This window comes from Plecotus auritus (assembly GCF_963455305.1).
Source record: "Plecotus auritus genome assembly, chromosome: 5".
Taxonomy (NCBI): Eukaryota; Metazoa; Chordata; class Mammalia; order Chiroptera; family Vespertilionidae; genus Plecotus; species Plecotus auritus.
Window position 1 is genome coordinate 124752717 of NC_137776.1, and position 26116 is coordinate 124778832.

A 26116-nucleotide genomic window follows, 5' to 3' on the forward strand; every position below is an offset into this window, starting at 1 on the left:
TTATGTAGATTAATGTATCTAATTAATGCATTTATCTAATCTATAGATAAATTAATATGTGAACATTAATTTACTACAAAACAGGTATAATAACACTAATATATTTCATTAATTAAAGTAGGAATATATATTCAGTCTTTAAAAAGGGAAAACGTTCTTCTCCCAATTATTTTATTGAATGTTTGGCACATAATATTTTTTAAAAGCAGAGAAGTAAATGTGGCTATTTGTTTTTTAAGTTTATTGCTTGCACTACCAACTTCATTCTTACAAATTCACAAAAAATGATAAAAATTTCCCTACCTTTTGTTTCCCTTCAACACTTGTCCAGATGTTCTTTTCTGAGGAACCCTGGTTGATCAATCTGTTCTCTGACAGTTTTTCATTTGCTATTTTCAGTCTCTCCTGTAAATACTCAATTTCAGACTTCTGTGACACCATTAAGGTTTCTAAACTCGATAAAGATGGCCGTTGAAATACCTATTTTAAAAAGCGTATTTGCAAATACAATTACAGCTTATATTATTCACATATATGCAAATATTTAAATATAACATGTCATAATTACTCTGAGAATGAAAGTGTCATTTCAATAATAAACTGTAAGTCAGCACTAGCTTAACTTCTATCATTCTACAAAACAACCAAAAGTCTGTATAAACATTTTCATAAATAATAGTGTCATACAGACTTGCAAGAGAAAAAATTTAAAGCATGGTTGCATGATACACACCACTGACTTATAAATTATTTCAAATTTATGATTTTACACATATGTATTTCCTCATAAAATACTCAATCCACCATCTGATCATCAAGAGTTATGCAATACCATGGGATCTAAAACTGGAAAAAGGAAACGAATAGTACTATAGGCCTAATTAGCTTTTAATGCATTATAATTTAATAATAACAATTCAAAGAACTCTGAATTGTTAATATAGTTTACAGTATTCTCTTTTGAAATTTATTCTTATGTCTGTCAGATAAACTGCTAATGGTAAGCACCACATTTTAACAACAGAAATCACAGAAACATTAAGCTTGAAGAAACCTGTTCATGAAAACTAGCATTCTGCAAAATTTTATTGCCATCCTAACTGAATATACTTGAAACATTAAAATCCATGCATATTTGCTATTTCAAATTAACAACTTCATTTACAAAAATAAAATATACTAACTCTTAGTTAAAACAGTTTTTGTTGATTTTAAGCAAAGTCAAATCTTATGATTCTAATATTAATAATATGGATTGAGTAACCCTGAAAATAATTTAAATATATACATATATACACACACACATATATATGAAGAGCCCCATGTTTCCTAAACGATATTTTTTTCTTTTTTAAAATATATTTTATTGATTTTTTACAGAGAGGAAGGGAGAGGACTAGAGAGTTAGAAACATCGATGAGAGAGAAACATCAATCAGCTGCCTCCTGCACACCCCCTACTGGGGATGTGCCCACAACCCAGGTACATGCCCTTGACTGGAATTGAACCTGGGACCCTTCAGTCCGCAGGCCAATGCTCTATCCACTTAGCAAAACCGGTCAGGGCCTAAATGATATTCTTAAAGACTATGAGAAAAATATATATGTCTAACTTTTCTAAACCAAGAATGCGAAATATTACCCTTTTCTGATTTTTTACTACTTTTTTTCTTTTTTAGGGGATTGGAAAATTTTCCTAATTCTAAGCTGTAATTTTTATAATTAGTGGGAGCACCTATCTGTGATTTATACTATTATAGTTCCTTCATATATAAATTACCTGATTTGTTTCCCAACCTTTATTCTATCATACTACTAAGCTTTTCCCTCAGTGTTGTTCATATATTGTATCTTTACCACACTTAAAATATAATAAAAACTTATTCTATTACCTTGCTTTGAACATCAAATTAAAACATTTTAAGGCTTTCCTTCCAAACTCTAAAGGACTTTGCCCAATTCTTTCATCGCCCTTTTAATAACTGTATAACTTTGATTTCTTTTATTTTTCTTCCTATTATGTAACCCAATATATGTTTATAAACTATATCATTTTTAGATTATTTTAAATGTTTTCCTTTTTTTGAATTTATTGGGGTGACACTGGTTAACAAAATTATAAAGGCTTCAGGTGCACAATTCCACAACACATTATCAGTACACTGTATTGTATGTTCACCACCCCAAGTCAAATCTCTGTCCATCACCATTTGTCCCCCCTATAGCCTCCTCTACCTACCGACCCCGTTTCTCCCCCCAGTAATCATATCCTTTTATTGGGATGCCAATCTAAACTATATTCAAAGACTGCCTACTCTTGTCCAGGTTTTATTAAAAAAAAAACTATCAAGAATACATCAAATATCCCATCATTTCCAAAGAAATTTTAATGGTTCAAGATCAAACAAAAATTTAGAATAAAAGAGGAAAATATAACTTAATTTATTGATATATACAATAAGCAGTCCTGTGTTTTTTAATAAGTGAGTTTTCTAAGTCATCATTAAATTAAAATGCAATTGATAAAAATGCAAAAAACATAAATATTCAGTTAGGAAGTTGCAATGATAAATAATTCAAATATTCATGAAGACATTAAAAATGGTCCATCGGTAGACATTGTCACTATAACAGTAAAATATTTCATACTTAGGCAGCATTCCTTCGAAAGACCTCAATAACCAATAACAGAACTTTACAATTAAAAAAAATACTATTAAAGAAGCAATTAATCATTTTGAGTTTATTTTTGTGTATGGTGTAAGTTGGTGGTCTAGTTTCATTTTTTTCATGTATCTGTTCAATTTTCCCAACACCATTTGTTGAAGAGACTGTCTTGACTCCATTGTATGCTCTTGCCTAACTTTGTCAAATATTAATTGAGCATAATGGCTTGGGTAGATTTCTGGGGACTGTTCTGTTCCAGTGATCTATATATCTGTTCTTATGTCAGTACTAGGCTGTTTTGATTACAGTAGTCTTATAGTATAATTTGATATCCGGTACTGTGATCCTTCCAATGCTGCGGCTATTTGGTGTCTTTTTTGGTTCCATATAAATTTTTGGACTGTCTGTTCTAGATCTGTGAAATATGTCATTGGTAATATAATAGGAATTGCATTGAATCTATAGATTGCTTTGCATAGCATGGATATTTTAATGATGTTAATTCTATCAGTCCATGGGCACAGTACTTTCTTTCACTTGTTTATATCTTCTTTTTTTTCAACATCCTGTAGTTTTCTAAGTACAAGTCTTTTACCTCTTTGGTAAAGTTTACTCCTAGGTATCTTAATTTTTTTGTTGCTATGGTAAATGGGATTGCTTGTTTAGTTTCTCTTTCTTTCTATTGGTGTATAAAAATGCCATCAATTTCTGTGTATTAATTTTGTATCCTGCTACATTGCCAAATTCCTTTATTAAATCTGGTAGCTTTTTGGTGGAGTCTTTAGATTTTCCTATGCACAATATCATGTCATCTAAGAATAATGACAGTTTTACTTTTCCATTCCAATTTGGATGCCTTTTATGTTTTCTTTTTGTCTGATCACTGTGGCTAGCACTTTCAGTTCTTTGTTGAGTAAGATTGGTAAAAGTGGACATCCCTGTCTTGTTCCTGTTCTTAGGGGAAATGGTTTTAATTTTTGTCCTTTGAGTATGATGTTGGCTGTAGATTTGTCATATAGGGCCTTTATTATGTTGATATACCATATGATATACCATACTCTATTCCCACTTTGCTGGGAGTTTTTATCAAAAATGCATACTAGATTTTGTAGAATTATTTTTCTGTGTCTATTGATATGATTATTTGATCTTTGTCTTTAAATTTTTTATGTGATGTATCACTTTTATTGACTTGTGAATATTGTACTAGTCTTGCATCCCTGGAATAAATCCTACTTGGTCATGTGTATAATGTTTGTAATATATTGCTGGATCTGATTAACTAATATTTTGTTGAGGATTTTAGCATCTATGTTCATCAGTGATACTGACCTGTAATTCTAATCTCATAATGGATAAAAGACTTAAATGTAAGTCATGAAACCATAAAAATCCTCGAAGAAACTATAGGCAGCAAAATCACAGACATCTCTCGCAGCAATATGTTTGCAGACACATTTCCTAGGGCAAAGCAAACTAAGAAGAAAATACACAAATGGGACTACGTCAAAATAAAAAAAAGCTTTTGCACAGCAAAAAAAACAAAACAAAAACATCAACAAAAGGGAAAGGGAACCTACTATATGGGAGAACATATTTGGCAATGATTTATCTGATAAAGGGTTAATATCCAAATTATTTAAGGAACTCATACAACTTAACAAAAGGAAGAAAATCTAATTTAAAAAATGGGCAAAGGCCCGAAATTGATACTTCTCCAAAGTAGAAATACAGATGGCCAAGAGACATATGAAGAAATGCTCAAAGTCACTGATTATCAGAGAGATGCAAATTAAGATGACAAGGAGGTATCACCTCACAACTGTCAGAATGGCTACTATCAACAAATCAACAAATTGCTGGCAAGGATGTAGAGAAAAGGGGACCCTAGTACACTGCCAGTAGGAATGCAGACTGGTGCAGCCATTATGGAAAACAGTATGGAGTTTCCTCAAAAAATTAAATATGGAACTGCCATTTGACCCAGTAATCTCACGTCTAGGAATATATCCTAAGAGACCTAAAACACCAATCAGAAAGAATGTATGCACCCCTATATTGGAAACAGCCCAAATGCCCATCAGTAGAAGTAGATGAGTGGATAAAAAAGCTGTGGTACATTTACACCATAGAATGCTATGCAGCAGGGAAAAAGAAGTATCTCTTACCCTTTGAGACAGCATGGAGGGACCTACAGAGTATTATGCTAAGCTAAATAAGCAAGTCAGAGAAACACAAGTATCACATGATCTCATTCATATGTGGAATCTAATGAACAAAATAAACTGATGAACAAAATCGATCCAGAGACACAGAAGCATAGAACAGACTGTGGAATTTCAGAGGGAAGGTAGGGGAGGGTGGGTGGGTGGGAAGAGATCAAACAAAGAACTTGCATGCATATATACATAACCCATGGATGCAGACAATAGGGTGGTGGAGGCCTGGGGTAGGGGGGGGTGGGGGGGCTATAAGGGTTCAATGGGAGAAAAATATATTACATATGTAATACTTTCTACAATAAAGATTTAAAAAATAAAGTAGTGATTAACAAATTCACATAGGAGCCAGAAATATAAATAAATAAGTAAAATCAATTGTGTTGGTTTTGAAATTACAGCTTTAGAATTTGTGCAATAGACACTGTATAAATATTAATTATATAAATATACTAGTGGCCTGGTGCACGAAATTCCTGCACATTAAAAGTGGATTAATTAGAGGAAATAATTTAATACTGTTATTTGCCCTTTCTCTATAATAGAAGTGACAGAGATGAAAGAAAATTAGTAAAATGTATATGAAAACCGTCCTCCTGTCAGAGACTGGGGCACACCACAGGACCCAGAGTCAAGTCCCTGCCCACCCACATGCGCCTCAAAATCACATGAGACCAGACTCGGCCGGCCCCCCACCCCTCATTGGGATAGATCCAGACCTGGCTAGTCCCACCCTTGTCAAGCCCCGCTGGACAGGGAACGTAGCCTCAGGTCCCCTGGCCTGGCGCCAGGATGGGGGGCATGGCCTGAGGTCCCCCAGCCCAGCCGGGGGGGGGGGGGGTGAGGGGCACATGCCTTGAGATCCCCCGTCAAGCCCTGCCAGGTGTGGGACATGGCCTGAGGTCCCCCGTCAAGCCCGGCCAGGCGGGGGGTGGGGGGGCGCAACCTCAGGTCCCTTGGCCTGGCACTGGGAGGGGAGAACAGCCTCAGGTCCCCTGTCAAGCCCCATCGGCAGGGGGGTGCAACCTCAGGTCCCCACTGGGCGGGGGGCACGGCCTGAGTTCCCCTGACCCAGCACTGGGGGTGCACCTTGAGGTCCCCTGTCAAACCCTGCGAGGCAGGGGGGAGCAGCCTCAGGTCCCCTGGCTTAGTGCTGGGGCGGTGGGGTGCAGCCTGAGGTTCCCCGGCCGGGCACTGGGGCCGGGGGAGCAGCCTGAGGTCCCCTAGCCCAGCACCAGGACAGGAAGCGCACCTTGAGGTCCCCTGTCAAGCCCTGCCAGCCTGAGGTCTCTTGTCAAGCCCCACGGGGGCAGGGGAGGGCGTAGCCTCAGGTCCTTGCTGATTGCTTGTTAAGGCTCCTTATGGGAACTTGGCCTCAGCTGTGGGTGCAGTCATTTTTGTGATGGAGTGATGGTTAATTAGCATATTCCCTCTTTATTAGATAGGATTCTTTACTCCTATAAGGACACACACACACACACACACACATATATATCCCAGTGTATTTTTTTATGTGGTCTTCTCTCCCCCAACCCCCTCTCTCTCTGGCAGCACATCTTTTATCACTTTCCTAGATATACATACACAAGAAGTATTTCAGATTTCTCTTAACACAACCATTTTTTAAAGCATAAGTGAAATGTCAGATGACACTCAGCCTTACTTTGAGTGAGCAGAAGGCAATTTGTGTCAGTAGTTATTCTGCTCCAGCTAACTGTTTGCATAGAGGAATGTGACCTACTATTCCCAGGTCTACTAATTTTTCAAAAGAAGCGAGGAATTTGGATTTCTAAGGGAAATCTCCTAATTTTAAAATATTGGCCAGACTCAAATTATGATGACTGTATTTGAAGAACATGCTGGTGAGAGTATAAACTGCTACAAATTTCAAGGGAAATTTTAAAATATGCATCAACACAAATGAAAATGTATCAAGTATTTAGTTTAGCATCCTAATCATGCTGAGGGTTGATACAGAAAAATATAAATGATGAACAGTTAAGTGAAATAAGCAAGTTACCAAAGATTATAGTGTATAGAAATAGATGTCGGCAAATATGCATTAGAAAAAATGTTATAGTGTTATTTCTGAGAGAAGGGATTATATGTGAATTATTTGTTTCATATTTATCGGAATTTCCTTAAATTCTTTAAATGAACATGTCACTAAATGTTTTTAAAATGTAATTTTTTTCTGTAAATAAAAGGAATTAAAGTTCCATATTAAAAAAATAAATATATGACCTGGCTGGTGTGACTCCATTGGTTGAGGGCTTTCCCATACACCAAAAGGTTGCCAGTTCGATTCCCAGTCAGGGTACACACTCAGGTTGTGGGTTCAATCCCCAGTTGGTATATGTATAGGAGGCAATTGATCAATGTTTCTCTCTCACATGGATGTTTCTCTCTCTTTCTCTCTCCCTTCCTATCTCTCTAAAATCAATAAAATATTTAAAAATAAATGGTTAGTATAGGAAGGAAAAATATAAATGAAAGTTGCTCCATAATCTCATCTCTCAGAGTATACTAATGATTAATTTGAGATTGTTATTTAGACTAAAAAAAAAAAAAGAACAACCATTGTAATTATGCCTTTTAACCTGCTTTTTAAAAAATATATAATTTATTTTTAGAACAATTTTTAAATTACAGAAAAACTTAGTTCTCCCTAAACCTCCCACTCTCACACACCAGTTTTCCCTATTATGCACCTCTAAAATTAATATGGTACATTAATAAACCAATATTCATACATTATTTTTAACTGAAGTCAATAGTTTATTATTTTTCTAATCTCCTTTTCTGTTCCAGGATCCGATCCATAATACCATAATACATTTAGTGTCAAGTCAGCACCTCTTGACTGTGATAATACTTATTTTTACATCAGCGACAGTTTTGAGTATTATTATTCAGGCATAATTTAAGATGCCCCAGCTATAACAATTTGTCTATATTTTCTCATGATGAGAATGAGCTTATAAGTTTGAGGGAGGAAGATCACAGAAGTAAAGTGCCATTTTCATCATATCATATAAAAGGTGCATCCTATCAACATAATTGGACTGTTGATACTGACTTTGATCACCTGGCTAAAGTAGTATCTGTCAGTATCTCCATTGTTTAAGTGACTCTTTCGTCACTCATCCATACAATACTCTATTAATCTGCTTTTTAAACTTAATAATTATATGTATAATTATAATAAGTATAATAATATATTTGAGTATATATGTATACTGCCATATATCCTTACTTATCCTTATCTTTTTTAAATGCTTTTTTTACAGGCTTAGTAAAATCAAGACAACCAATCCCCTTTGTGGAAGTTTATTCTATCTGTTGCCCTTAAAATCTTAGACTCTTTGAAAAGTTAACTCTTCTTGCTAAGAATTATTAGTATTTTATAAATAAACTATTTTTCTCTAATATCAAAAATCCTGTGCACTTTTCAGTTACAGTATTGGAAGGTAATGGTGTGGTGCTAGACCATACTTAATCGTATGAGAAATGATCAGTGAAGGAGGTGTTAAAATACCTCCAATTGGAACTAATCTCTTTAAACTGACCATTATTAAGGCATAATTACTTTTTCACATTGATCCACATAAGTAATTTTGATTAAAAAGTCCTGTAGAAGATACAGAATAGAAGGAGAGGGAACAAAAGACTTGAAGTGGTATGCCAATTACTATATATAAAAATTAAATATCCAGTCATGTTGCATTAAATTCAAACAACATTGTATGGCATTAATACACTAGAGGGTGAGGAAATACTGCTTAATAAATAGAAAAAATTCAAAGCTATAACAGTTGCAAATAATTGTAAATTCAATTTTTTTGTCTTACTAGTAATTTTTAATTAAATATATTAATTTGTTTCCTACTATAGTAAAAAAATAACTAACATTTAGCAAAAATGTATCGAGTTCCTAGCAGTAGGTAAGCATTTTACATATATCATCTCACTTATTTAGGAAATGTATAGATTTCAAACCTGTCAAGACATTATATATTCATTTCAAAACAAAAATATTTTAAAAAGACATGCTACCTCAAAAAAAAAAAAAGTTTCTCCCAAAATAATCTCACTGAAAATTTAGTAGAGGTTAAACATATATATATATATATATATATATATATATATATATATATATGTTTAAAATCTCTAATATGTGTATATATAAAATATCTAACTTATACACATTACAGCCGCACTTTAATTACATCAGATTTATTGACATCTTAAATGTTCTCTGAAAAATCAACTGAAATCCTCTTGGAAGAAGACAGAATACTAAATATGTTAAAATATACATATATTTTTATTAAAGAGTGTATATATATAAAATTTCTTCCCATATAATGTCTGAATCTCTGTAAAAACTAGAAATTTTATTTTAAATTGATTTTAGAAATGAAGAAATATATTGCCAATTTATAAAACAAACATTATTAGCTGAATTATCCATAACCTGAAAATGGTTGTCTTTAAAAATAATCATATATTCTTTTTTAAAAAAGAAAAATAATATAGAATCAACACGATGTTATATATCAAAATAGTCTTATCACAGAAGTTCATAAATGGAATTACACATACTCACATCTCACTTTTAGAAAGACTACTAAATTGAGTAATAAATGTCTAATGTCAACCAAGTCAGCTCACATTCTTTAAAAAATATATTTGCATTTCTTCTATACAATTACTTTTAATCCAAATATCCTCATATTGCATTTAGAGATGACAAAATATACTGAAATTATTTACTAAATTTATAAAATTTAAACTATCACCATCTCCTCTAATCCTAATGTCACATTATAGCAAAATTCAGTACTATAGTCAGTCAAACTAAACTTTCCTTTACTATAAAGACTTGTGTAGTACAATCAAATTAGTGAATATCAAAATTAAAGGCAAACATTTTATTTCCTAAATTTAACTACTTCCATACACCATATAAAGCTTAACAGTGAATGAGTTATAAATGGGTATTTTATTGGCTTACAGTAACATCCAGATGACATCAGTATCTTTGTTACAACCACAAGCTAATTTTTTCTTCTATGACATAAATATCACACTGCTTTGAAAAAAATCATGATATTTACATGTCACAGAAGAGTGTTTAGAGTATTAACTCTGAAATATTCATAGTGACTGTTGATTCTAATCCCAAGACTATACTGATCCTGGACTGACTAAAAAATTAGGATGGAAAGACTAACTGATTTTTCTATAGATTTGGTGGTTTTTTTTTTGCCTTATATAATAATACTGAACACAATTGGTTTTTACCAAAATATGTTATATGCCTCATACTCTGCCAGAATTCTGAATATTTAAAATGTCTGTTAAAATATCCTAAAACTAATTACTAAATTCAAAGAATTAAATGTCCTCTTCAGTATATCTCTAAATATGTAACTTTTAGGTACAATCCATTACTTATCATAATGTATACTCTCAGTTTTATAAATATTTGACACTTATGTCACCAGTAAAAAAAAAAATAATCAAAATGTGTGCACTAATGGTATAAGCAAGGGACTATGCTTGTTATGCATTATCATCTCTATACATTAAAACCTCAATCATACTCAAACAAATTCACTAAAGTGTGGTTTTCAATCTGCTAACTATGCATTCCATAATAGCCTGTAATTATTAAAAACTGACAAGAAAGCTACGCCACCTGTGTTTATGTGAAGCCAGGTAATGAAAAAAACAACAACGCTGTCATCACCTCTCAATTCCTGATTGCATTATCAAAACTGTAGCCGAGTTTGGCATCTGGGTGTGACCTTGTTAACTGCTAGGGTAATTAAATTTATTCTATTGGGAAAAAGGATGATAAATTATTAGCAAGAAGATTTTGTTCACATTTTATTAAATTGGCCTGTCAAAGGGTTGGCCAAATTATCAAGGGCCTCATTTATTGGAGGCCAGCCATATTGCCACATCTGTTACAATTATTTATAATTTCAGCAGTTGAAAACCAACTGAGTTAGGCATCCGCCATGTAAAGTAATTTACAAATTATCTGATGAGGGAGTGTTTTAGCTTCTCCCTCATTTCTAGCCAGCAGAAAGCCGCGCTGTAATTACAGAACACGATTAGGTTCTTTGGGGAACTTATCTTGCACTCATAGCCATAGTAAGATGCAGCAAGAACATATGGAGGAGCTTGTGCTTCTACTCCCTGAAGCTCGTGACCCGCCTGCCGCTGAGCCCTTGAGTTGAATTTGAATGAGAGTGCCATGGCTAATGTTCTACACATGCACCATTTATGCCACAAAACAAATCGGATCACTGTTAATTATGAAGCAGCTATAATCAGGCCTTCACATCTGTGTAATGTGAAGCGCAGTAGGCTGTATTCCAATAATGTATGACTACCTTTGGGTCGCAAATTGCGAGCCATATTGCCTCAGTAGTAGTTACTGAATTCAAAGTAACTCCTTTGATAAAAGCCCATCACATGGATATTTTTATCCAGCTTTAAAAAAAAAAAAAAGGCAAGAAAAAGAAAACCACAAGCTTCTCTTTATCAGCTATTGACCAGAACAGTTAAAGCATATGGCACAAGTTCATTAATGAACAACACAGAGCTCTCTAATTTAATGAAACCACTTGAGCCATAAAAATCAGATTTAGTTAATTCCCTCTTCATTTGTTTCACATCTAGCCTAAACCTAGGAACTACTTAATATTACAAGTTATCAAGACACAAAATATATTTTTTACAAATTTATAAAGAATATAAAAAAGCTTGTTTTACTACTATAACCTTTAAAAAGAAAGGCAATAGGGTTTTACATTTTACAAGTTGAGTTTCATCACATGTCTCATGTAAGAAAGCATAAACTGTTTTTTAGAAAGTAAGCCTAGCAGCTGTATTCTAACAAAAAATAGACTTTATTCCAGAAGAAATCTTTCCATGGGAAGGCAGCTAAACAAGCTGCACCCAGATGGCAAAACAGCTACAGTTTAATTAATCCGCTAAAAGCCATTCAGATTTCAGTAAGGGTAATGTAATTTTGAATAATAGTAGGGAAAAAAATCACTAAAACATTCTTGAGTTTTATTACAGCAGCAAGAGGAGTGCCACTATAGAGTAGTTAAAGTTGAGTTGCGTTTTCCATTATGTATGCTAACTTTCTAGATTTTTAATATCTTTGGCTGTTTCATTCTGCTTGGAACTTTTAAAGCAGGCTTAAAATATCAAAATGTTTATTAGTTTATTTTCATGCATGGTAGTAAAGTTGTATGATTCTAATGAATTCAAATTTTATAAATATAATGCTTCAGAAAAGTATAGTTAACACTTACATAAAAACTTCAAATTTTTCATTTAAATAAAAAAAGTTCTTCATCAAGTTTAAAAATCATGTCATAACATTATTTTATCAGTAAGTTGCTTTCTCCTGATATTTGACTAAACATGAAACTGTCAAGAGATAACTTCCCATATAATTCTATGGCCATGTCTACCTATACAAATGAATTAAAAATATAAACTAGTTGAATATAATTAAATCATGCAGTAAATTACAGAGCAGTTTTCACTTAAAATAATGCTGCCAAATAAATCAACTTTTCAAAATGAATTTTTATATATAAATTAAAATTTAGTTGTGTGAAATATGGTGATATGCATAATTTAAAAGTATATATGACACCTTGTCCTAATTAAAAAATTATTTTGATGCTGTAACAATAAAATACCTAGCAAAAGTATAAGATTGATATCTTCCATGTTGAAAATGCAAAGAAAATATAATTGAAATGATAATAAAGTAAAATGATAATAAAAGCAAACCAATGATTAACTATGGCATAATTATTTCCCAACTATAGTATGACAAGGTTTAACAGCATTCTGAGCCTAAGTTAAGGTACTACAATCTGATCTCCCTATCAACTGATAAATTAAAATACTGTCATTTATGCCAAATAGCCACTATCAATACTAGACTCTCTGAGTGGCCAGAAAACAAAGCTAACTAATACTAAACATTTTTTCTCCCTTATTGTGTTTGAAAATTGTACAAAATCAATTCAGCACTGCTAAAGAAAAGACAACAGAATTTTTTTTAGTCGACATCACAACCAGATAGTCCCTTGTAAAAGTTGACTCATTACAACTCTACCTTACTGGAATTTTTGTGTCAAAGAAAATTTAATCATTGTGGGATTGGCTAAATGGGTATTAAACCAGGGTATACATATTTTCATGTGTTCACTCAATGAACATTCATTGAAATTAAAATCTCAATCACTGTAAAAAACAGTGTGGGTAAAAAACATAAGACACCAAGCATCCTTACCTTTAAGGAGCTCCCAGTCCAGAAAGGAGACAGGCAAGAAAAACAGTAAAGTTTAATACTGGGTAATGCACAAAAGAGGCACACATTTCAATCTCAAGAAAAAACTCTCAGGAAAAAGTTCTCAACAATTATCTTAGAACTGAGTCTAGAAAGTTTAGATAGTATCGACAAGGTAGACAAACAATAAACTGTAAAAATACCTGTGATAAATATTATACAGAGCTCATTTCCTTAATATATATTTAAGAGGTCATGTATATCAATAAACAAAACAAAGAAAAACCAAAATACAAATGGATATAACATATACAAAAGAAAACCAAGTGAAAAGTAAAAGTGAAAAAAATCTCACTATTTTCCAGAGTTAAAAAACAAAAAGAATAAATTAGCAAAGCTGTTTTTAAATGCTATTAGTTTCCAAGTTTATTAAAAGTGGGCACTGTCATATACGATGGGGAAATAATTTGGTTTAAACTTTCTGAAATGTAGTTTGGCATGGTATATGCAAAAGCCTTACGTTCATAATCTTCGACATAGAAATTTTACCTTTAAGAATTCATCTGACAGGAACAACCAGAGATGAGAATAAAAATATAGAAATGAAAATGTTCATTATAGCGTCAAAATAAGAGGAAATAAAATATATTTTTGGAATAAGTTAAATGTCCTAGAATAGGAAAGTGTTTAGGTAAAAATGATACATTTCTATGTTAAACTATTAGTAGTCAAAAATGTTTTCAAATGCTCAATTATATCATAATGAAATGGTACTTATATAAGCAGTCTACAAATTTATATACTGTATGATTCCAGTTATCTAGAATACATATTTGTTCTTTATTTTGTATACCCATTATACACACACAGAGCCACATTCAGGGCTCAAGAGTGAAAGCACACTCAGGGTCTATGACCATGCCTTCTTGGAGGAAGGAGAGGCCAAACACTGGGCTAAGACCTAGTTTCCTTAGATCTCCTCACTTCAATTTACAGAAGTCAAGAAGAAATTAGGCATAGTTCTCTTTATCCCCAAGTGCATTGCATGCCACCATGAATTTTATCTGCCTTGAATTCACTAGAACTAACCTCATTATGCCTTTAGTCCTGATTTATGTGAGATAGAAACCTAAAAAATTAACCAGTACGAAGCTTGAAGATTTAAAGTCAACCTGACCAGATTTGAAAAAGAATGATAATATAGCTGAAAATTTTTTTAAAAAAATTAAATGACATTCTCTTCCTCACAACAAATGAAAATCAATTCCACATAGATTAAAGACATATGTGGAAGTCAAAATTATAACACATTAGTTGAAAATATAAGAAAATATCTCTAGAGTTCAGGATAAGGTATGATTTTTAAACAAGACAATAAGCACCAAGGTTAAAATATTAAGAAATTGAACTATATTAAATTTAATACTCAATTTTTCAAAAGACACCATAGAATGGGTGGAAAGAAAAGCCACAAGCAATAAGGTATTAGCAAAAATTATATCCAATAGCTGAGACTGCTGGTTGATCTCTAAACTCATTGACTTTCTTTGGATATAGACACTTATTTCCCAATATTTGGGGGTTAACTAATTCAAATCTTCTTTGCAATTAGTTAACATGTGGCCAAATAATTGAGTTATGGCCAATGATATGCCAGTGCAAGTGTTATGTACCACCATCATGCCTGATTTGCAAAAACTTTTAAAATGAGATTCTCTGGGACCTTTTTCCCTTCTTGCTAGCTGGGACAGAGATGATTCCAGGACAACTTTGGGAGACATATTTAAAGCTAGTGAATCTAAAATATGAAAGGAAACTTCAAAGGAGTCTAGATCACTGCTTAGAAGTTGAAAATTCAATTAATACCCATATTAGACGTTATATAAGTAAACAATAAATTATTTTAAGCCACAGAGGTTTGGAGTTTATGTAATAAGGGAGCTGACATTATTTCAAACAGTATAATATCAAAAGGTCACTATCCAAAATAAAGAACTTCAACAAAAAGGCAAAAATCCTAATTGAAAAATGAGCAAAAGACTCTAACAGACATTTCACATAACATAAATATGAGATGTTCAAGATCATTAGAAATAAAAGAAACATAAACTGAAATCAGAATGAGATATTTTCTCTCTTTTAAGAATGTAATTAAGAAGTCTATAATGTGAGACAACACTTTTAGCAAACAATTGCCATTTTCTTGTAAGTCTATTTACATATGCTTTATAGGTAATTTCACCCTTAGTAATATTTCCTAGAGAAGATTTGCACATGTGTGTCAGGAGGCATGTACTAGAAAGTTCAGAGCAGCAGTGTGCAAAAATTCCTATAACTAAATACAAAAACAAAGTTCCTTGACAAAAAGAGTGGATAAACAAATTGGAGCTTATTCATACAATAAACTGTTGCACAGAGGGGAAAAGAATTATAGCTAAACTTAACAGCAAAGAATTAGCTTACAAAAATAAGTTCAAAAAAGAGTCCAAGATGGTGGCCGGGAGGATGGCAGTGAGGGAAAGAGTGCGAGTGAGTGAGGGAGCAAAAGGGGAGTGTGTGTATGTGTGATGTGTGTGTATGTCTGAGTGAGGGGCAGCTAGATCTCACAGGACCTGCGGGGGCTGGCAGACCAGACTTACATAGCCAGGCAGCCTCTGCTTCTGCTTTAATCTGTCCCAGAGTGCCAGCTCTGCCACAGAGGCCACTCCATCTTGAAGGGGAGAGCTGCTGTGACTGGGAGATCAGCCTCACCTCCACCCAGGGTAATCTCAGACACCACCTGGGATCCTTCAGCCACTCTGGCCAGGAACCTGCTGCCTTGGCTGCCAACCCACGGACACCTGCACTCCAGCCTCCCCAGCTGAGGGCTCCTGTGAGTTCTGGAGGGTGTTCCCTTCCCACCAGCCAGGTGCTTTAGCCCCAGGCACCACGACTGCTCCAGCAGCAGCCCAAGCAGCTGCTGACCGTGACCACCAGAGGTGCAGCCACCACCCGTGACTGAACAAGGAGTAGCCACCCAATGACCATGCGAGGCGCAGCCATCTGCAACCGCCCAAGGAGCAGCTGCCCTGTGAAAAGCCGCTGCCCACGAACACGTGAGGAGCAGCTGCTCCCTCAACCATCCAAGGAGCAGCCACTGCCCGCGACCATCCAAGGAGCAGCCATCACCCACGACTACACAACCCACTTCCAAGCCCACTGCTGTAGCCATAGGCCCCGCACGACTCAACACCTAGATCCTTTGGTGAGAGCAAAAATGGGGAGACAAAAGAACAACCCCAAAAGGAAAGAAAAGAATCTCCCCCCCACACCCAAAGGAACTAAATGAAATGGAGGTATGCAATGTCAGAAAAAGAATTCAGACTAAGGGTCATACAGTTCATAAACCAGATATATGAGAAAATCAACAACCTATGTAAGAATCAGGAGGAAATAAAGAGTGATATAGCTACAATAAAAAACAATATAGAATCTTTCAACAGTAGACTAGGAGAAGCAGAGGACCGAATTAGTGAATTAGAAGACATGTAAGCAAAACATACCCAATCTGAACTGCAATTGGGGAAAAAAAATCAAAAGACAGGAGAGCCTGAGGGATCTTTGGGACAACATGAAATGAAGCAACATATGTATAATAGGGGTGCCAGAACAACAAGAAGATGAGCAAGGATTAGAAAAGCTATTTGAAGAAATAATGTAAGAAAACTTCCCTTATCTGGGGAAGAAAAATGTCACACAAGCACAGACTCCCAAACAAGAAGAACCAAAAAAAACTCACACCAAGATACATCATAATTATGAAGGCAAATATTAACAAAAAAGAGAGAATCTTAAAGTCTATAAGAGAGAGACAGAAAGTTACCTATAAGAGATCTCCCATTAGATTATCAAATTATTTCTCAACAGGGTGATGCAAAGCAAGAGACTGAATCCAAGAATACGCTATCGAGCAAGGCTATCATTCAAAATTAATGGGGAAATAGGGAGCTTCACAGATAAAAAAAAAAAAAAGGCTAAGGGAGTTTATCACTACCAAGCCAGCAATGCAAGAAATGTTAAAGGGACTGTTGTAAAAAAGAAGAAGAAGAAGAAGAAAAAAGGGGAAAAGGAACACAGGCACAAAAAATAAAAATGGCTACAAACAAATACCTATCAAAAATAACTTTAAATGTAAATGCCTTAATGATCCAATCAAAAGATATCGAGAGGCTGAATGCATAAGAAAACATGACCTGTATATATGCTGCCTACAAGAGACCCACCTCAGAACAACAGACTCACACAGACTGAAAGTGAAGGGATGGAAAAATATCTTTCAGGCAAATGGAAATAAAAAAACTAACAAACAAACAAAAAAAAAACCTGGGTTAGGAATACTTATATCTAACAAAATAGACCTCAGAGTGAAGGCCATAACAAGAGATAAGGAAGGCCACTTCATAATACCAAAGGGATCAATACAACAAGAGGATATAACTGTGGTAAACCTATATGCACCCAATGCAGAAGCACCCAAATACATTAAAAAAAAAACTTCTGGAAGATATCAAGGGAGAGATCGACAGCAATACAATCATAGTAGGGGACTTTATCACCCCACTGATATCACTGGATAAATCGTCTATACAAAAAATCAGCAAAGAAACAGCGATCTTAAATGACTCGCTAGATCAGATGAACATTATTGACATCTTCAGAATATTTCACCCCAAAGCTACAGAATATACATTCTTCTCAAGCGCACATGGAACATTTTCAAAGATAGACCACATAATGGGTCATAGGCAAAGTCTCTCCAAATTCAAGAAGATTGAAATCATATCAAGCATCTTCTCAGACCACAATGGCATAATATTAGAAATCAACTATAATAAAAACAATAAAAAAATAAAACAATTGGAGGCTGAATAGCATGCTATTAAACAATGATTTGGTTACCAGAGAGATCAAAGAAGAAATTAAAAACTTCCAGGAAACGAATGACAATAAAAACACAACAATCCAAAACCTATGGGACACAGTGAAAGCAGTCCTGAGAGGGAAGTTCATAGCATTACAGGCCTACTTCAAAAAAAAAAGAAAGAAAAAAAAGAAAAACTGGTAATAAATTATCTAACTCTCCAACTTAAAGAATTAGAAAGAGAGCAACAAGAAAAGCCCACAGTGAGCAGAAGGAAAGAAATAATAAAGATCAGAGCAGAAATAAATGAAATAGAGATCAAAACAATAATACAAAAGATCAATGAAACCAAGAGCTGGTTCTTTTAAAGGATAAACAAGATTGATGAATCTCTAGCCAGGCTCACCAAGAAGCAAAGAAAGAGAACCCAAATAAATAAAATCAGAAATGAAAGAGGCAAACTAACAATAGACCCCACAGATATACAAAAGATTGTAAAAAAAAAAATACTACGAACAACTCTACTCCAATAAACTAAACAACCTCAAGGAAATGGATATATTCTTAGAAAAATACAACCTTTCAAAACTTCCAGCAAACAAAAGCCCTGGGCCAGATGGCTTCACAGGAGAGTTTTACCAAACATTCAAAGAAGAACTAAAACCTATCCTTCTCAGACTATTCCAAAAAACTCAAGAGGAAGGCACATTTCCAAGCTCTTTCTATGAAGCTAGCATTATGCTAATCCCAGAAACAGATCACTACAAAGAAAGAGAATTACAGGACAATATGCTTGATGAACATAGATGCTAAAATCCTCAACAAAATTCTAGCAAATCAGATCCAGCATTACATTGAAAGATCGTACACCATGATCAAGTGATATTTATTCCAGGATGCAAGGTTGGTACAATATCTGCAAATCAATAAACGTGATACATCACATAAATAAATTGAAAGACACAAATCACATAACCATAACAATTGATGCAGAAATGGCATTTGACAAAACCCAACATGATAAAAACTCTCAGCAAAGTGGGAATAGAGGGATCATACCTCAATATAATAAAAGCATTATATGACAAACCTACAGCCTACATCATACTCAGTGGACAAAAACTAAAACCATTGACCCTAAGAACAGGAACAAGACAGAGATGCCCACTGTCACCACTTCTGTTCAACACAGTACTGGAAGTGCTAGCTATAGCCATTAGACAAGAATAAGAAATAAAAGGCATCAAAATTGCAAAAGAACTACTAATATTGTCATTATTCATAGATGACATGATATTGTACATAGAAAACCCTAAAGACTCCATCAAAAAGCTACTAGAACTAATAAATGAATTCTGCAATGTATCAGGATACAAAATTAACACCCAGAAATCTATGGCTCTTTTATACACCAATAATGAACTCACAGAAAGAGAAACTAAAAAAACAATCCCATTTACCATTGCAACAAAAAAAACTAACATACCTAGAAATAAATTTAACCAAGGAGGTAAAGGACCTGTACTCAAAAAATTACAGGATGCTGAAAAAAGAGATAGAGGAAGACATAAATAAATGGAAGAATATACTGTGTTCATGGATTGGTAGAATCCACATCACTAAAATGTCCATACTACCCAAAGCAATCAATAGAATCAATGCAATTCCCATTAAAATACCAATATTTCACAGACTTAGAACAAACTTCCAAAAATTCTTCTGGAATTAAAAAAAAAGACCCTGAATAACCGCAGCAATCCTGAGAAAGAAGAACAAAGTTGGAGGGATCACAATACCAGATATCAAGCTATAATACAAAGCCACTGTTCTCAAAAGTGCCTCGTACTGCCACAAGAACAGACATATACTAGCAGTCCAAGGGAACAGAACACAGAACCCAGAAATTCACCAAAGCCATTATGCTCAATTAATATTTGACAAAGGAGGCAAGAGCATACAATGGAGTCAAGACAGACTCTTCAATAAATGGTGTTGGGAAAATTGGACAGATACATGCAAAAAAAAAAATGAAACTAGACCACCACCTTACACCATACACTAAAATAAACTCAAAATGGATAAAGGACTTAAATGTAAGATGGGAAACCATAAAAATCCTACAAGATGCCATAGGTAGCAAAATGGCAGACATTTGTTGTAGCAATATCTTTACTGATACAGCTCCTAGGGCAATGGAAACTAAGGAGAAAATAAACAAATGGGACTACATCAAAATAAAAAGCTTCTGCACAGTGAAAGAAAACATCAACAAAGCAACAAGAAAGCCCACTGCATGGGAGAACATGTTTGCCAATGTTATCTCTGATAAGGGTTTAATCTCCAAACTTTATAGGCAAGTCATACAACTTAACAAAAGGAAGATAAACAATCCAATAAAAAAATGGGCAAAGGACTTAAATAGACACTTTTTGAAAGAGGACATACAGAAAGCCAAGAGACATATGAAAACATGCTCAAAGTATTAATCATCTGAGAGATGCAAATCAAAATGACAATGAGGTACCATCTCACACCTGTCAGAATGGCTATCATCAACAAATCAATAAATGACAAGTGCTGGAGAGGATGAGGAGGAAAAGGAACCCTCTTGCACTGCTGGTGGGAATGCAGATTGGTGCAGCCACTGTGGAAAACAGTATGGCGTTTCCTCAAAAAATTAAAAATGGAACTTCCATTTGACCCATTAATCCCACTTCTAGGAATATATCCCAAGAAAACAGAAACACCAATCAGAAAGGATATATGCACCCCTATGTTCATAGCAGCACAATTTACAATAGCTAAGATTTGGAAACAGCCTAAGTGCCCATCAACAGATGAGTGGATTAGAAAACTGTGGTACATCTACACAATGGAATACTACACTGCTGTAAAAAACAAAAAGAAATTCTGACCATTTTCAACAGCATGGATGGAACTGATGAGCATTATACTAAGTGTAATAAGCCAGTCAGAGAAAGATAAATATCACATGATCTCACTCATATGTGGAATATAATGAACAACATAAAATGATGAACAAAAACAGAACCAGAGTCACAAGAGCATTCAATAGACTGTCCAACCTATAAGGGAAGGTGGGGCGGGGGGGGGGTGGTAAGAGATCAACCAAAGGACTTGTATGGATACATATGAGCATAACCAATGGACACAGACAGTAGGGGGGTGAGGGCATGTGCTGGAGGTTGAGGGTGGCCGGGGAAAGGTCAATGGGGGAAAAAGGAGACTCATGTAATACTTTAAACAATAAAGAATTTAAATTTAAAATAAATAATTAAACAAACAAATAAATAGATAAATAAAAGTATGTTTATTCATTAATAGTAAAAAAAAAAAAAAATGAAGTTCAAAGATTAAAATCAAGTCCCAGAGAGAAAACAAGATGGCGGCATAGGTAAGCACCTAAACTGCTGCCTCACACAACCATTTCAAAACTACAACTAAAAGACAGAACAGACACCATCCAGAACCACAAGAAAGCTGGCTGAGTGAAAATTCTACAACTAGAAGGAAAGAGAAAAGCTCACAGAGAATTGGAGGTACGGCAAAGGGTCTTTGTGCGCGCAGAGAGGAAGGGCGGCTGAGAGCCTGGCTGACTTTCTCTGGCGGAAGGGGGAAGGAAGCCCCCGACCGCACTGAACCCCAGTTCTGACTGCACTGAACCCCAGTCCCGGGTGAAACCCCGTGGACCCAGGCTCATACAGGAGGAGTCTGGACTGTCAGGTAGAGAGAAAGGCACCCGGAGACTCGGAGAGCTGGGGGAGACCCAGGGGAGCCCCGGCGGACAGGGGTCTTGAAGCGCGCATGCCAGTGTGCACAAAGGCTGTGGAGGTTGCTACAGGCTTTCCCTAGCAGAAGGGAGTCAGAAGCTCCTGACGGCACTGAACCCCAGTTCTGACTGCACTGAACCCCAGTTCCAGGCGAGCCCCAGGGAACCCATGCTCTTACGGGGGTGGGGGGGAATCTGGACTCTCGGGCAGAGACTCGGGAGCCGGGGAAGGCAGAGGTCTGGAGGCGCACGCGCGTGCCAGTTCGCACAAAGGCTGCGGAGGTTGACACAGGCTTTCCCTAGTGGAAGGGAGTCAGAGGCTCCTGACTGCACTGAGCCCCAGTTCTGACTGCACTGAACCCCAGTTCCAGGCGAGCCCCTGGGGACCCATGCTCTTGTGGGGGGAATCAGGACTCTCGGGCGGAGACTCGGGAGCCGGGGAAGGCAGAGGTCTAGAGGCGCACGCAGGCACACACGTGCAAGGGCAAGGCTGACTGGAAGCCAAGACTGTCTGCTCCGCCCTGAGACTCCACCCCATCCAAGCTGAGCACAGAGGCTATTGCAATTTGGCAAGTCTAATCCTATAAGGCTGTCTCCAGCACCGAACTTCTCCCAGCATAGACACAGCGGATTTTTACAGCCAACTGGCCTGGAGGTCAATTCTTCCCAGTGATACCAACAACAATCAAGACTTAACTACAACAAGGCTGTACACACAGTCCACAAAGGGGTGGACCAAGAGTGTCCACCTCAGGTTAACTGGGGAGGCAGACACACTGGGCCATATAGGAAACCTAGCACACAAATCTACCCTACCAACTCAGGGAAGCAGTGAAAATGCAGCGTCAAAGAAACAGATCACAAACGAAAGAAATGGAGGAAAACAAACGACTGGATATAGAATTCAAAACCACGGTTATAAGGCTTTTCAAGAATATCCTAGAAAAGGCCGATAAATATAATGAGACCCTCGAAGATATGAAAAAGGACCAACTAGAAATTAAACATACACTGACTGAAATAAAAAATATTATACAGAGACTCAACAACAGACTAGAGGAACACAAGAATCAAGTCAAAGAATTGAAATACAAAGAAGCAAAAAACACTCAACCAAAAAAGCAAAAAAAAAAAAAAAATCCAAAAAGTTGAAGATAGTGTAAGAAGCCTCTGAGACAACTTCAAGCGTACCAACATCAGAATTACGGGGGTGCCAGAAGAAGAGAGAGAACAAGATACTGAAAACCTATTTGAAGAAATAATGACTGAAAACTTCCCCCACCTGGTGAAAGAAACAGACTTACAAGTCCAGGAAGCGCACAGAACCCCAAACAAAAGGAATCCAAAGAGGACCACACCAAGACACATTATAATTAAAATGCCAAGAGCAAAAGACAAAGAGAGAATCTTAAAAGCAGCAAGAGAAAAACAGTTAATTACCTACAAGGAAGCACCCATACGATTGTCAGCTGATTTCTCAACAGAAACTATGCAGGCCAGACGGGAGTGGCAAGAAATTTTCAAAGTGATGAATAGCAAGAACCTACAACCAAGATTACTCTACCCAGCAAAGCTATCATTCAGAATTGAAGGGCAGATAAAGAGCTTCACAGATAAGAAAAAGCTAAAGGAGTTCATAACCACCAAACCAGTATTATATGAAATGCTGAAAGGTATTCTTAAAGAAGAGGAAGAAGAAAAAAGTAAAGAGAAAAATTATGAACAACAAATACATATCTACCAACAAGTGAACCTAAAAATCAAGTGAATTAAAAACCTGAGGAACAGAATAATCTGGTGAATATAATAGAATCAGGGGCATAGAAAGGGAGTGGACTGATAATTCTCAGGGGGAAAGGGATATGGGGGGTGCAGGAAGAGACTGGACAAAAATCATACACCTATGGATGAGGACAGTGCGGGGGAGGTAAGGGCAGAAGGTGGGGTGGGAACCAGGTGGAGGGGAGCTATGGGGGGAAAAAGGAGAAACAATTGTAATAATCTGAATAAAGATTTATTTAAAAAAAAATCAAGTCCCAAAGCATGGCCTATATAGAGGATGATATTTTTAAGGTTTAAATAAAATTAATACTAACCATACATTTAAGAAAGCATAGTAATAATAGGCAGGAATTAATAAACACAATATCCAAGAGTATGATTATTTTCAGAGAAAAGAATATGGTATGGGATCAAGGGAGAGCATACAGGTAGCGTCAGAAGTGTTGGTGATAGCTACAAGTGTGCCCACAGATTTACAGTTATTCTTTTGCAGATTTCAAATATTTAGTAATAAAAATGTTTAAAATATAGTATTTTCAACAATAAATATTTAAAATAAAATAAAAGTTTATAAAAATGATAAAATAAATGAATAAATAAATAGGGAAAAAAGAAAGTGAGAACTTAAGAGAAAACAACATCCAGAAAGACAATTTTCTACCACCTAAAATAGGAAGGATTAAAGAATGAAAAGAAATAAAAACAAGACTGTGGTTAAAATTTACAACTCCAATCTTGTGCTCTGCTGTTAGCTACATGGAATATACCTCATTGACAGATAAATACAGGATAGCAGTTTTAAGGCTTAGGTTTCTCTCTAGTCCTCTACTGCAAATATTCATCCGAGGCAAGAAACTGTACTTCTACATGGAAAAGATAAACAATCACTCTGAGATGAGAATGGAATTCAGCTAGTTAAGAGCAGGGTGCTAAGAAATCAAAGGTCAAGGTTTCAATCCCATACGAACCAATTAGCTTTGCCCTATTCTATGGCAAAGACTGTCAGTTAGCTCAAAAAAAAATTCTGATTATAAGTAAGATCAGGTAAAAAAGAATATAAATCAATATCAGTTCAGGAAAACACAATCTCAAATTTACTAACATTATGTAAGAAGTATTTTCTTGTATATAGTAATATTAAAAGCTAACATGTATTACTCTAAATACCCACCATGCATTGCCTCATTAATCTTCATAAAACTCCAGTGAGGTAGGTACTATTATAATACCTATTTCACAAATGACAAAACTGAGACTTGACTTAAGTAACTTGTTCAAGGTAATGCAAATAAGGGATCCAGATTCCAGAATTTACGTAATCTATTAGTCTGTGAATATACCCTCCAAGAAACATGCACAGAAAAGGTCCAATGCAAGTGTTAGAAAAAAATAATATAGGGTTAAGAGAAATGAAAGATTAAAATCTACCATTTTCCCTCCATTGTATATAATCCACTTTCCTACTTAGTCTTTTATTAATCAAAGGGTGATCCCTGGAGCAGCTATAACAGCATCACCTGAGAATGTAAAAGAAATGCAGAATCACAGACCCTAGCCCAGATCTGCTGAATCAGAATCTGTTTTATAACCCCCCACTCTGGGTGACTGGATACATATTCAAGTCTAAAAAGCACTAAGATAGACTATTCTTAATAATCTTTCTCACCTCTGGGCCTATGCTTATTTACTCCCAACAAGAAACTACTAAATAATATTCAAACTGACATATTCAACTTTCTCTCTGAAAACTTTGGCAATACCACTTTCTCTCCATAAACATGTTCCCTGCAAAGCTTCTCTCCAAAAAGCTCATACTTTGTTTATACTTCCATCATAGCACATTCTATAATAATTACTTTTTCCTGTCTGCATACCCATTTAAAATATTCATTAAGAGCAGACTGTCTTATTCATCTTTGTATCCCTTCACACTAAAACTAGTACCTAGAATACTGTAGGAGTTTAAAAAATATTGACTATATAACTAAATAACACATGGGTCAATGGATGAATAACTCAATAATGAATAGATGAAATGATAGATTGATGAAGAGATGAATCTAATTGGAGGTATCCTGAAGAGTTACAGTGTCAATATAATAAAGAACATGTTACTAGTTGGTAGAAACCCCGAGTCATCCATTTCTCTCCATTCCTTTTACTATTTCCCTAATTCAAACCTTTCACTTCTCTCTATATAACTTCAGTGTCCTCCTCCTTCTTGCTAGGAGAAATGCTCAAGTATTCTTTTTTGCCTGAGAAAATGGCAAATCCATTCATCCTGGTAGTTAGGCATAGAAATGCTGGATTTTTTTATTTCCCTTCTCATACTTCACATCTAAGCCATCTTCAAATCTTATGGGCTCTACCTTTGAATTATTTCCAAAATCAAACTACATCTCACAGCCAAATCTAAGCACCCAC

At 35.4% G+C, this 26116-nt stretch overlaps 1 protein-coding gene across 5 annotated transcripts in view; it reads right to left on the reverse strand.

Annotated features, from left to right (window-relative positions):
- CNTLN (centlein) overlaps positions 1-26116 on the reverse strand; it is a 299452-nt gene that overhangs the window by 145411 nt on the left and 127925 nt on the right. For all 5 annotated transcript variants that reach the window (XR_013960576.1, XR_013960577.1, XM_080667631.1 and 2 more), the window contains exon 9: positions 304-480. Coding sequence is in view for 3 of the 5 variants with exons in the window: in XM_080667631.1 (XP_080523757.1) it covers positions 304-480 (177 nt within the window). In the remaining 2 variants the exon portion in view is untranslated. The remainder of the gene's footprint in view (positions 1-303; positions 481-26116) is intronic.